This window comes from Orbicella faveolata, unplaced genomic scaffold (genome assembly GCF_042242905.1).
Source record: "Orbicella faveolata isolate gen_17 unplaced genomic scaffold, um_ofav_v1 contig_12, whole genome shotgun sequence".
Taxonomy (NCBI): Eukaryota; Metazoa; Cnidaria; class Anthozoa; order Scleractinia; family Merulinidae; genus Orbicella; species Orbicella faveolata.
In genome coordinates, this window is record NW_028301539.1 from 34440857 (window position 1) to 34455000 (window position 14144).

At 39.0% G+C, this 14144-nt stretch overlaps 1 protein-coding gene across 7 annotated transcripts in view; it reads right to left on the reverse strand.

Moving 5' to 3' along the window:
• The window catches only part of LOC110067765 (solute carrier family 28 member 3-like), a 41177-nt gene that overhangs the window by 17711 nt on the left and 9322 nt on the right, over positions 1-14144 (reverse strand). For 2 of the 7 annotated variants that reach the window (XM_089283440.1, XM_089283441.1), the window contains exons 2-4: positions 6295-6454; positions 780-1162; positions 88-229 (exon numbers count right to left, since the gene is read on the reverse strand). In XM_089283440.1, the coding sequence (XP_089139566.1) occupies positions 88-229; positions 780-1162; positions 6295-6408 (639 nt within the window). In that variant the 5' untranslated portion in view covers positions 6409-6454. Of the gene's footprint in view, positions 1-87; positions 230-779; positions 1163-5849; positions 5972-6294; positions 6455-6640; positions 6816-8367; positions 8458-14144 lie in introns of those variants that run through there. The other 5 variants (XM_089283438.1, XM_089283437.1, XM_089283436.1 and 2 more) reach the window with 5 other exon arrangements.

The window sequence follows — 14144 nt, forward strand, 5'->3', positions numbered from 1 at the left end:
GCTACACATGTCCTTATATTTTTGCTGTACTATATGTTAATGCACAAAAAAGACTCAGGAGAGGACTAAGACTGGAACACAAGATACCTTTCTGCGGTGTTTGGAAAAGATCCAGCAGAAGAGGATATTTGCAAACAATCCAGCAAGGGAAATGAAACGCTCTGGTTGTTTGGCTGTGTCCAGTCCAAAGAATACTCCTAAAGCCACCAAGACAAGAACAAGCACAACCCTGAAAACAAACAATCAAATCTATTAATTATTGTATTTTTATTTGTACCAAACATAACAGACCCATAGCTTAGCAAGGAAATAGCCTGTAACATTGACCATGATTCTTTTCCAACCCTAAAAATGCAAAATATATACATGTAGGACCTAGCTGCACCTCAGCATCCACTTGTTGCTGACAGTACTTAATTTACTTTGGGTTATACAAATAAACAAGGAACAGGTTCAACCACCAAAACAGGTCGTGCATGAAAAACAATCACCTGAAGACTAAAACTACAGCCACAATAGTGCTGATCACAACACTAGCTTGAAACACTTTGTTGGTAAACCTGCATTCCAGCATTACAAATTAATTATTTATAATAGCACCATTGCTATTGTAACTACCACTTGTTCTTTCAGTGTTATGCATTCAATTTGAATTAGTTCTCTCTGATATTTCATTGCCTAACCCAAACCTGAGGGTAATTCATTACAAGTCATATATCTTTTTCATTTTCTTTACACTACATATAATTTGGTGATATTCAAAAGGATAGTATACTTACCACTTGAGATATTTCCATTTACTATTTACTCCATTAATGATGGGCTGCAAAACCACTCGATAGATTTCACCTCCACAGTGATTACGAATAAACATGTAGGTCATGCAAAACCACAGGAACATGGTGATAGCAAATAGCCACTTTGCCTTGTCAAATCCACTAATAGCAATGGCTACAATGCTGTATGTTAGCAATGTTACTGTTAAGCACACAAGGACGATGGACATGCCATGCTTTTCCCAAAGCTCGTGGAGCTTGTTCCTTTCTGGGGACTCCTCCCATATGGCTATGAGAACATGGAAGCCCCTCTTCTCCTGAACAGGACTGTCATCCTTTAAACTGGACTTGGACTCGTTGATACCAGACATCTCCAAATGATCAAGCTTAAGTTGAATGAGAATTAAACCTGTGTTAGCAACTGAGGGCAAATCAACAGTGCTAATTAAAAGAGCAGCATAACTGGGCCAGGTAGTTGATAAGCTGATTAACACTATTCTGGGATTAAAATTTAATTGAGCTTTTGATTACTCTTGAATAAAATTATTTCCATTTGTAATGTTTCATGAAGGCTGCTTTTCACTAGCACACAAGCATAAGCAACATACCACATTTTAAGATGGCTCTGAACCCCACGTACAGTATTTCTTTGAACTTTGCAAAACGTTGTACATAATCCAGCTTATCAAAATTCGGTATTAACGAATGGGGGTTTCCAAGCTTGTTTTTGACTTATTAACAGTCAGGGTTGTAGTTAGAAATTGGAATAGATGGAAGAATATGTTTAATAGGTGGAATGAAACGAGCAAAGCGAGCTAAGCGAGTGGCCAACGGCCATGAGCTTCTAGGGGGGTTCGGGGGCATGCCCCCCCCGGAAAATTTTGGACATGTTATAGCCTGGAGATGCAATTTGATGAGTTCTGGTGAGGCATTTATAGAGAAAAATTAGTACTTTAAGCAACTAAAACTCTAGGAATTTAAAGGTCTCAGGAAGGGCACCCTCTGCTGATTTAATAAGTAAATAACAGAACTTTTGTTTTGAAAGTGCCTATGAAAGTTAAAGTAAATTGTGATTTTTGTATCAGAAAGCATTGATGCCTGTGTTAAACTCTCAACCTCTCCTAGGTTAATTCTGAAAAGTTGCTTCTACTCAGTCAGACCTGAGACAAAACATCGTTGAAAGTAGTGCTTATTTCCTCACGTCCTTTCTCCAAGGAGATGGGATCTTCTTCTGTAGAAGATAGCTTCAAAGTTGAAGTCGATGCTGCTGCAGTAATTATTTCACCTCTCGGCTTCTCTGACAACGAAGTTGTTTCGTTATCACAATCTTCGGCGAGCAGACTGTCTTGATCGTCGGTGTTCACGGCTTGTAGCGTATCATCAGTGTTCACATGTTGTCACGTCGAAAAAAAACACTGTTTAAAGTCTTCTGCTTGGTCAATTTAATCTTTTTTGGTGCAGACATCTCCAACTTTGCTCGAAGCAATGATGTTTTTCAGCGCACGTGGGACTGAAAAATTCCGGCGCTGTCAAACCGCGCTCGAGTCACGTGCAATGGCTACATAACATAACTAGTACGTAAACAAGTAGGTGTATTTATACAAAGCGAAAATTGAAAACTGTCGAAATGTTCTAAATGCTTGTCTTTCTTAACAGTCTATGACAATGACAAAACAATCGGCATTTGCAGAAGAAGCATATTCTTAATTCGTAAATGCGTTGTTTATTTCATTTCAGGAAAAGCGGTAAGCTTTACTTTTGTTCCAGTGTAATTTATTAGATTTATACAATGTGGATCAAGGTTTTTTCCTTGTTAAATAATTTTAATGAAAACATCATGAATGAATGAAAAGGCCTCAATTAATTTGTCTATTGAAAGTTTTGTTTTACGTACCTCACACTAAAACAATGTGAAATTACAAGTAATTAAATGAATTTTGGCGAGCCCAAAAGAAAGTGTACGCAAAAGCGAAACAAATTAGCGAACATCACGCAAGACGCTGGTGCGGCCTTTATTTATATCACATGTTTGCTGTGTCTTTATTGTTTAGTCTCTTTTCTGAATCGACGTTTGAGACATTTCTACAGCCAATCTTAGAAAGTGTAGTAGACGGTGAAATTTCGAGAAGTCAAGTTCGCACTTATCAGTCGCTTGATCGCATTTAGCAGTACAAATTTAATCTCATTTACTCAGCTGTAGGCCAAAACTAATGGCCCTTTTATGACTAGGAAATACAGCCAAGAGAATGTAGAATACAAGTAAAACACACAAAACAAATCAGTAATTTCATTCAACACAATATGATTGTTTAACCAAACAAATTTTCTATTTTTAGCTGTTGTGCATCGTCCCTCTACGATTCATCAGCCGGAATTTTTTTAGGAATAGCCGGTGATTTTTTCCAGCTGCCGGCTTTTATCTACATCCCTGACAGTTAAAGCTAAAATTAAGGGTGCTTTAAGCAGATTATACCATTGGTATGGTTACCTATGGTTTATGGACCTTTTCGGTGATATGGTGGCCATTTTGAATTCTGTTGTTTCAAATAGCTATTATGGAATGCTCAGGGGCAGATTAGTATGTATTCGCTCCCTGAACATCCCGTATCACCTCTATGAGACACGCCTGCAGGGAATCGTGATAGTTGTATTCATCTTCTTAGACTGGGCATTTGTTTTGATGAATAAAACTACCATGATTTCCTGCAAGCGCATCTCATAAAGCAAGCCTGCAAATAACAGTCGGTCATCAGACAATTGTCCAGTAAATTTGAGGTTTTGACAGGTAAAAGCTTAGCCTGGTCGGACAGTCTAACCGGGCTTTCTGCCGAATAAAAAATATTTTAACTGGAAATTTGTGGCTGAACATGGAACAAGTTATTTTATTATACTGCCAAACAATACTAGGCAAAAAAGCTTTGTTATCAGTTTTGTTTTCATTCCATTTCTGAGAAACAATATTATCACATGCAATGTGTTGTCTCAAATGTCACATCGAATTGTAAACAAGCCACATCAGCGCCACTATTCAGGCTACATGTTTATCTACGCATTTTGCAGTAGTGTCATGAAAGATCGTGGAGCCTCATTTAGTCTGAATTACAGTCGTCTGACAAAACACTAAAATCTGAGGTCTTAGGTTGTTACTTGTCGTTTGTTATCTGCAAGTGTTGTTGAATCAATTTTCAGTCATAATTTGGCCCGATTAAAATATTATGTAAATTGGATACACGGCCCAAATTTTTGTTTATCAAATTATCACTTTTAAAAACTTTAAAACCTCTGAAATGTAACCAAATGTTTTTCTAGTCTGTATCATCAATCATCAGTTTTATACCTCTTTTAAGTTTTTTTTACCTCTATGGTAGAACATAGTTTGAATTAGTTTACATACCACAGACATGTTTTTGTGAAAAGTGTAATATAGTGTAATTAGTCACGCTTTCTAGTCATGACCACTTCCAATTCAAATTTCATCTTATTATGCAAATTTTTGTTCAATTGACCTTAAAAAATTTTCGGAAAAATTCCAATAATTCATTTCAGCCAATTTTCAAGTCTCTGAATATTATTGTGAGTTTTTATACTGACAAGCTGACCATGTCGGATTTCCCCATGGTTTTCCTTAGACATCGTGGAAAACTTGATACCCAGGAAAATACAGAATACACGTGTGATCAAGTGAGTGAAGGCAAACTAGAGTTAGAAACATTTGTAAATTTGTCAATTTTTAATGGGTAAAATACTGTAATACCTGAAGTATTGTAGATGTCCCCTTTCTGTTGCTAGTATCAATTTTACACTCAGTTGATTTTACTCTTAAGCCATTCAAATTTGCAACCAACATTTTGGTGAAGGGTCCACACTCAAATACCAAAGTGTCTCAAATGTCCCTTAATTTAAATTTCTAACGACAAAAAAAAAAAAATTGTCTAACCAGACTGGCTTTTTGTCAGGTCAAAACTTGTCCTTGGCCTGACAAATGACCTCCTTATAGACAAAAATTATTTTCAGGCTTGTAAAGGGAATAATTTAGCCGTTGTGCCACAAAATAAATAACATTTTCACCATGTATATTAACGTTTTAGCAGAGTCAGTGTTAAACACAACTTTGAATGTGTTCAACTGACGTTCACCAATGATTGAGCATTTTTTATGACATCAACTGGTAAAGAGTGGTTATAGATCAGTGCCTCATAAATAATCTCCGTGAAACTGCTCTAAGCCTAGCTTACATGCTACATTTTAGATCGGTACAGTTTGTTCTTTCTCGCTGGTGTGTTGTCAAAGATATTTTTACTGTTCTTGAAACATGCCGATTTTTTCCTATCACGTTTGCAGGAAAGGCGAGAAGCGTTGACAATGTTTGCTAATCTGCTGCGCGCAGCCATGCGGAAAACGGGACGCTAACAAACAGCAGATCAAGCTTCGCATCTGGCAATGGCTAATATTCACAGGGGTTTGTTGTATTTTTATTTTTCCGAGACGAAACCCGTTTCATGTTCAGTTGAATTGACCCTTCAGTAGGTGAGTGCCTGTTCACTCCTTTCACTCACAGGGGTTTTTTGTATTCTAAAGTAGCTGAGTGCCTATTCATTCTACGTCGGCGCCCGGGTTGCGCAATTTAATAATCTGTGAATCACAGATTGACAAATAAAAGCTTTCAAAACCACGCAAAACGTCGCCAACGATATGATAGAGGCAGTCGAAAAACAGTGTTCTTAAATACTAGAGTGTGAAGGCTGCATTCCTGAAATTTGACACTAAACGCATAAGTAGGCAAGTACAATACAGGCGAACTATTGTAGGGCTCAACATTGCTGCAAAATGAAAATGCTCTTAGTTTTGGCAAAATTTCACACTAGTACTGTTTGTGGGTTAAACGGAAACACGGCGCAAAGCAAAGCAAAGCCAACTACCTCAGAATACTCGCGCGAAGAAGCAAAACGAACACAATCGTAGAAACTGGAGGCGGTCAAAGAGACCGGATGCACATGGTATTCTCTTACCGCTTTAAAGTGCTCAGGCCTAAATGCAAATATTCGATACAAGAAATTGGCAATATCTACTCACCGATGTCATGTTTGTTGGCGTGATGCTATAAACGAACCCAGAACAAACTTTAAAACATTTACTCCGGCCAAGCACGTGTTTTCTCTATGTGCGTGGAGGATCGCGTAGAGGATCGCGTAGAGGTGCAGAGAATAAAGCGCCTACGCTCACGACGTCACGCATAAATTAACATTCACAATGGCGACGTACGAGCGAAAAGGTTTTCAAAAAAATTGTAGAAAATATAGCGATCCTAACAGGCTTCAAAACCTTACTGGCTTTAAACAGCCAAGTTGAAAATTTGAGATCAAATGCTTAGCTGAGAATTTACGGCCTGTTTTAGACTGTTTTGGAACACCTGTTCGTACACATGTACTCCGCGCGCTCGAACACATAAACAGTAAAATCAGAAATTGGACATCAAAATCGATGAATAAAACGGTGTAGGGTTTACAAATAAACGTACCATCATTGAATTTTCATCCTCCACATCACCATCGCATAGGGCGCTTCGTAATCCATCGACTACACAGCCACTGTCTTCGAGATTTGGCGCCTTTTTCGTGTCGGGGCTTTCCATTGTTGATCGCTGATCGAAGGAGTCTTCCAAATTAACTAGGTTGGAACTTCGGAGAGAAAAGAAGGAGTTCAATGTAAATACAAGCCTGCTACTTTCACTTTTTAAGTGAAGAAAACTCATGTTTTGCTTTGTTGCCTGAAAAACTGAATTTTCACGAAAGCACGAAATTGGCGCGCAACTCGCCATTTAGCGCCAACAAACGTAAACATCGTATGAGTGCAATTTCACTTACCACAAATCACTGAAATCCTCAGAGTTCAGGCCAGATAAAACAGTGAAAGCAACTTACAGTTGAAGTGCAGTGCAGAGGCAGAAATAGAGGAACGAAATAATAACCGAAGGGAGTTGAAACAGAAGGTTGCTATCGATCAGACGAGTGACTAGGACAGTGAAATCAGGTTCACGGTAAGGTTTATTTTAAAATTTCAGCGGGAAGATTGAATTAGCCAATTAGAATGCACTTAAAGCAGCACGTGATGTACGGAACCAATCAGAGGAATCAGAGGTAGACAGTGACAAAAGAAATTTACACCCCGTCAATCAACTTGGTAATCAATGCTAAGGAAGTCAGAAACGACCATACATAAACTATTTCGAGACTCCAAGTTCAGACTCTGTCTAGTAGATCGAACGGTTACGTGACCTGCTTCACAAAATCCTGAAACTCATTGAGAGGAATATTGAACAGACTGATGTAGAATTGGCATCAGTTACTCGAACTCTTCAATGTTATCTTGCATTTATAGTTAATTAGTCTACAGGCAAGAATTTCTCGCACCTGAACGGAAAAAGTAGACCGATAACCTGTTGCTGTCTTAGGAAGCTGGAAGTAGACTTCAGCATAGCAGCTCAACGCGCGCGGGTAAAAGAGTATTTTTGAAAGTTATTTCACGCAGTTATAAATATATTTAATTACTGTTGAAACTAAAGAATGTCAACAAGCCAAGGGTACTAGAGTTTCAGGAAATTCCTACGTAAAAGGTTTGTTATAAAACATCACCTGAATACATCAATGGCGACTCCAAATACCAAGAAAATTCAGACTTCATCAAAAAGGTGCTAAACAGTCTGCCCATATTTTGTACAGATGCCGACACCACAAAAAGCCTAATCTAAGAGAAGATTTTTCGAACCTCCCGAGGGAAACGAAAATTGGTTCGAAAAATCGGATAGTTCGAGAAATCGGGGGTAAAATTACAGTGTTCGACTGAGGAGAGGGAAACGACTTTTGGTTCGAGTTACCGGAGGTTCGAAAAAATGAGGGTTCGAGAAACTATGGGATTCCACTGTTTCTCTGAACTGTCGTACTAATGTTTCAAACTGTTTGACCCCACGGCGAGTGCAATTTGGAAATTTGAAAATGACTACGAGCGATATATTACAAGTAGCCCGGCCAACACTTATCTCCGCGTCCTGTAGCAAGAAGCGACTAGGAGTACATGTATTTCTACTCCCCCTGGATGAAAAGCTAATCCATCGCAGGGTTAATTACCCCCAGCATTAAATTCGCCGGTGCCCAGGTATACTCTTGGGTAGAGAGAGGCACACTGAGAGTTAAGTGTCTTGCCCAAGAATACAACATAATTTCCCTGGCCAGGGGCCTGTTTCTCGAAAGCCCCGGAAACTTTTCGGGCCGGCAAAACCATTTTTAATTAATCTGTATCTAAAAACAGAGGTGTATTGGCCTGAAACTTCTTGTATGAAGGGAACTTCTGGTCATATTAAGAATATGTAAATAAAACAGCTCTGTTATCATAAGGTTTGAGATTTTGCTACGGCTTTCCGGGTGCGAAAGCTTTCCGGGACCTTCGAGAAACGGGCCCCAGGGCTGGAACTCCGGTGCTGCTTGATCCAGAGGCGAGCTCACAAACCATGAGGACACCGCGCCTCCCAATCAATTTTGTACATCAAGAATTTTAACCTTGTGAACCTGAATTGAGAATAACATCGCATACTCACGGCTGAAGTCGGAAAATACCACGTTGGAAGATGCACTTTTTGTCGCAGTCGTATTTTCTCTGAACCGCAGTACAACTTATTGGATTGACTGCATATAATGTTTTCTGCATATAATGTTTTAAGGTCGCTGACCAGCCCTCATTACGGTCCAGATCTACGACAGAAAACACTACTCGGGTTGTCATACCCTTTAAAGACCAGGAGTCTGCTAATATCGTGAAGACACAGTTGAAAGATCTCAGTGTGAAGCTGCAGACTAGTGTTCAACCGGTGTTTACGAGCCGCAAGATTGCCCAGGAGTTCCCGACAAGCGAACCTAAGCCTCAGCTCATTGATCAACAATGCGTTGTGTATAACTTCAAGTGTGACCAGTGCGATGCTGGTTATGTCGGTTACACCCGTGGCCATCTGTTCGTACGCGTTGATGGACATAGAAGCAAGACCTCGTCAGTACGCAATCACTATGATAGTAGACACGCAGGCAGGATTCCGGATGACCTTCGCAATTGTTTTAGCGTGTTGAAAAAATGCCACAACAAGTTTGATTGTCTCATTAATGAGATGTTACTCATTAAACAATTACGACCGTGTTTAAATGTACAATCAGACTCAGTTCGCGCTAAAGTCTTTGTCTAACTTATGCAAATTAGAAACTCTGAACTCTTAGTTACCCTTGAAATCGCATATTTAATTAGTTTCCCTTGACAATGGCGCCAAGATGTCGCCGAAACGTCGGATTTATCTATCGTTAGTTTTTGCCTGTATATAATGTTTTCTGTTTTCTTATTCGTTGGTTCTACTGATAAGGGATTATCGAGTTTCTTTTTACGTAGTTCCTGTATTGCTACAGGCGGGGATCACATTGGTACGAGTTGTCGATGTAATGAAGACGCGAGCAAAGAGAATTTACATTTTGATGATTGCGTTAAACTAGTTTTTGTATTTCTTAACTACTACGAGTAAAGCTGGGTATGAACGTGCACATGTGTTAACTACTGGCGATAGATTTGGTACCTCGGCGGAAAGCAATCAACGAATAACATTTATAACATTCCGTGTCACACATTTAGAGCCGTGCCAGAGTATGAGGAAGTTTCAAATTTTAGTCCGACTCAGGTGAAAAGGAAGTTTTGAATTCCACCTTCTATTCTTATAATACACCTTATTCCAAAATGGCAGCCAATTTACTATTCTTTTGTTTGCATGGTAATTAGCCCCCTTTGCCTCGTCAACATGTACAAAATACAAAAGAAATTTGAGGCGAAAATGAGCCAAACAGGGCTAATTACAATGCAAACAAAAGAATAATAAATTGGCCGTCATTTGAATGCAGAACGGTTAGTCATGTGACCCAAGCTAACATACTGTCACTTTGACAAAGTAATAATAAAGGAATTTAAAATAAAACTTTAGAATTAATTAAACACTTTGAAAAGGCAGGTCAGTTTTATTTTCACAGCAAGGCTGTTTAGCAAGTCTTTCTCTAGTTGTTTGTAGCGTTTTGAGATCTTCATATTATCTAGTAGATCAGGTGACCAGCAGCTGTTAACTTCATCCACGTGGACACAGCACGCTACTAAGTGAATGTATCCCCACGCTGTTTTGACGGCATGTCAGTAGGGTCTGTTAGGAATCCATCAGAGGTACCTGACACCGAGTTTTTACTTAATTTTTGATATGCTTTATTTGAAATCCTTTAAGCTGCTGAAATCCATCCAGACTACTGAATAGAGTTTTAAACACGGCATGCATGCAGACGGAAAATTTCAAGGAAAAATGGTGCCACGTATGCGGCTTCGATCGAGGCGGACATCACTGGTCCCTTCTTTCTCACAATTTCATTGTCATAATTCTTGAATAGGTACTTGTCCGCATCGCAGAATAATATTGTCATTTCATTGACTGCGGATTAAAATAGTTCACATTTGAATTTTTGTCATACAGCCGTGACAAATAATAAGTCATACCAAGCCTGATCGGTTTTGATGGCAAAATTGATCATAACATGGCAGGTTCAAAAGAGATTTAACTGTACACGCCCAAAAGTTGGGCCAGAAGATGGCCCTTTACTCTGACGGCGCCTCTCTCCAGCCAGGTGTATAAATGGATACCGGCGAATTTAATGCTGGGGGTAACCCTGCGATGGACTAGCATCCCATCCAAGGGGAAGTAGAAATACTCCTAGTCATTTCATGCTACAGAAACCGGGATAAGCTCTAGCTTGGGTCGCATGCAGACTTCACCTTTCTTCAAAAAAAAAAAATTACAAATAATATAATTTTGCGTTTTGAAAATTTGTAAATACAATGCAATCACATGTTTTTAACTAAACCGTTTACATGGAAATTTCTGCCTTTCTCTCAACGGCAAAACAAGACAGCAAAACAACAATTACAGTGCTAGCCGTATGTTCGATATTCATAACATTTCTACAAGAAGCTATGTGCGTCATATTAGGCTTTAACCTAAGAATATTCACGAGAATATTTTCAGCTTAAAATCGGAAGAAAAATAAGAATATTCAGCCGGGGCCGGAAAAACAATACTCTTATAAGTAAAAAAGAATTTAAACACTCTATTGTCTTTATTGCCCACCCCTACTGATTTCTGCAAGAGTTATTCACGAGAATATTCTCAGCTTAAAATGGGAAGAAAAAGAAAAATATTCAGCCCGAGCAGGAAAAACAATACTTATAAGTAAAAAAGAGTTTAAACACTCTATTGTTTTTATTGTTCACCTCTAAATTTCTTTCCGCGCGCCAGTTCAAAAAATCATATTGAATTATTTTCAACTTTTTTAGATCAAAGGTGTGAAAGACAAATGTAAAATCTGAAAAGAAAACAGACAAATTGCGCCTTTCAACTTTTTGTTCTATAAACCTGCTTGTTTACAGAAAAAAATTCACGGACAAGTAGTATCCATCTGGGTATTTTCCATCTAGGTATTTTCCTTGGACGTGCACTATGATCAGATATATAGTATGCTAACTCACTTGTGACTAGTATCGTGGCCCGCTGTTTGTCATGACGGAGATTGATAACACTCATTCTCGATGAGTTTGCCGTGGAGACTTCTATCAGGAATGTCGACAGTGGTTTCTAGACTCTTGAGTTAAAAATAGAACTTTTTGCCCGTCATATGAACTAGCTAGACAGATGATTTAGTTCCTCTTCACTAAATTTTGAGGTGGCTAATCCTTCGAGTTTCGTGGTTAGGGAACTGAGTGCGGTGACTTCGCGAAACAAGTTCCGAAGGGGAAAGCTAGTCCAACGGCAGCATTGAAGGAAAAAACCTGAATGCAAACGAAAAAAGATAGCGCTCGTGAGATGCTCTAGGATGCTACCTCTAGAATTATGAACATGTCCCCGTAAAACTAGCAGTCGTGATGGAAATCAGAGAGACAGCCGAGTAGACTCGCTTTAGACCACGAGCAAACTTGGGAAAATTTTGATATCCTTTCGCCTAATCCATGCAGACGCACCCGTAAGTTTAATTTGGAGTGATTCCTTTCATACAAGAATTCGATGTCAGGGTGGTTTAGACTCGTTTTACACGAACCCATTTTTATCTGCATGTGGATGATACTTTATCAGAAACTAATAAGGGAAGCCACATTTAAAAGAACACTGACCAACAGTTAAAACACAGGTACGCTACATTCACTTTTTGACATATTTCTTGTTAGAATCCACCATTAATTTCCGTTAAATATGAAGATATGTGCAAGTTGGAATTACTTAAAACCTCTGAAACGGCTGGTGTGAGAATTGGACACATTGTACTTCATATGCAAACTATACGCTAAGAAGATTGACAAGAAGTAACTTTGAATTTGCCGTAAATACGAACATACACCTACATAAACCGCTGAAGACCTTGTCAAGAGCAACCGAAATCGATCGGAGTTATTTTTGTCCTATTCGTCCGAGAAAATGTTGTAATTTTCTGTATTTTCTACTTACGAGTGTCATATAACAGCTTCAGCGATGAACCTTTCCGAAGGAACAAAGTTACATACGAAAGAAATGAATTCAGGAGACATGTTTATATAATCCCCGCATTAAAAAAAAACACATAATTCCTTTTTATTACTATTAGGAAGGCTGCCAAATAATTTCAAACTAGAAAATTTAATAACTGTCTTGAAGGTATTGAAATGCCTCGTAAATCATTTCACCTGACCAAACTTGGTGAAAACACTGGCAATCAAATGATTGCATACAAAGCGACTATTTTAAGGGTTCTTGTTTACTGAAATAACCGGGCATTGAAACGGTTTTCAGCCATCTTCCATCACTGAATGGTCAGAGAGCTCTGCAAATATCCACACGCAAACTTTGCACGTAAAATGGCATGAGGTCGAACAAACACGAACAAACATGGCACGAAACTCCACCTTAAATTCGTGGTTTCTCATCGATGAGGAAAACCGTAAATTCTAAAGTTGATCTACTGTAGTAGCTTAAGTTCACTGTAAGATCGATTTACTATGATCAAAAAAGTCTACTGAAAAGCTAACGCGGGACAAAAAATGTGCGGAGTCAGCATATATTCGATGAGTGAAGACAGTAAAAATATTTTCGTGTGGCAAATGCCCAGCTAAAGAAAGTATCAAATTTTTACGGTATTGAACTTGTTCCAAATTTATCAAGCGTACAATTTATTTACATCAGTTTTGAAGTAAACTAATTTCTGTATACCGGCGCCGCTAATTAAATTAGCGGTCAATCATTCAAAAAGACTGAAAACCAAACATCCAAAAATTCATTAAGTAAACATTTTTACCACACAAGTGAATAGTGCTTTTCACGGGTTCTGATTGGTTAATTCGGAGGTGATTAGAAACGTACCGTTCACCTCCGAGCAGCCAACGCCCTCGGTGTCGGTGAAGGTGGTGGATATTTACCGAGTCTTTCACCATTCACCTCCACTTCGGTGAACACTGATCACAACTTCGTGTCGGTATAGCACGAAAAAACCGCACGAGTCAGCCCTAACAAAAAAGTAGGACATGTTGGCTATAGAAGTGGACTTTGCGATATTGGCAAACGTCCCTGTCTGTAAAATGTGGCATCAATCAATCAATCAATCGATCGATCGATCGATCGATCGATCGATTAATTTATTAAAGTCATTGCGTGGGACTGAGGTTGCCCTCAGTATCCGAGCCAGAGGCTCATCTATAAAACGCATGACTAAAATAAAAGAGATAAAAATTAAATAAGTAATAACAATAATAAGATACATACATGGAATTGTTAACAATTATCATGCTATCCAACTATCCAACAAGCTAGACAATAATTATTTAAAAATAGATGAGTAACCAGTAACGAGTAATGAACATTACTCGTTAAAGACTACAGACTGGCAGTCGAAAGCTCGTTTTAAACAAATTTTTAACCAGAGATCGTTTTTCTATTTTTCCAATAATTATTTAGTTATAAATATAAACACATCTGACCTAAAATTGTGATAAAACCCGTAGTCGAGACAGGTACTCAGTCACCTCAGTCAACCGAGACAAACTGGTGCAACATACAAAAGTTTGTCGGTACCCAACTACGGAACTGCTCGTATCGTGTTAAGAAGTCCGAGTGCTACGAGGTCCCTTCCGAGTTAAGTAACGCCACGGCTCCTAACGACCCTACAAGGTGTGACCGGTTTGACAGCGACACCGCTCCTACTGGTATCCAACCACAGCTCCCACCTCAGCCCCCCAGTATCCCCATGCAGATCGCTGCGCCCCCCACCTCTACGTCCAAGGACTGCCACA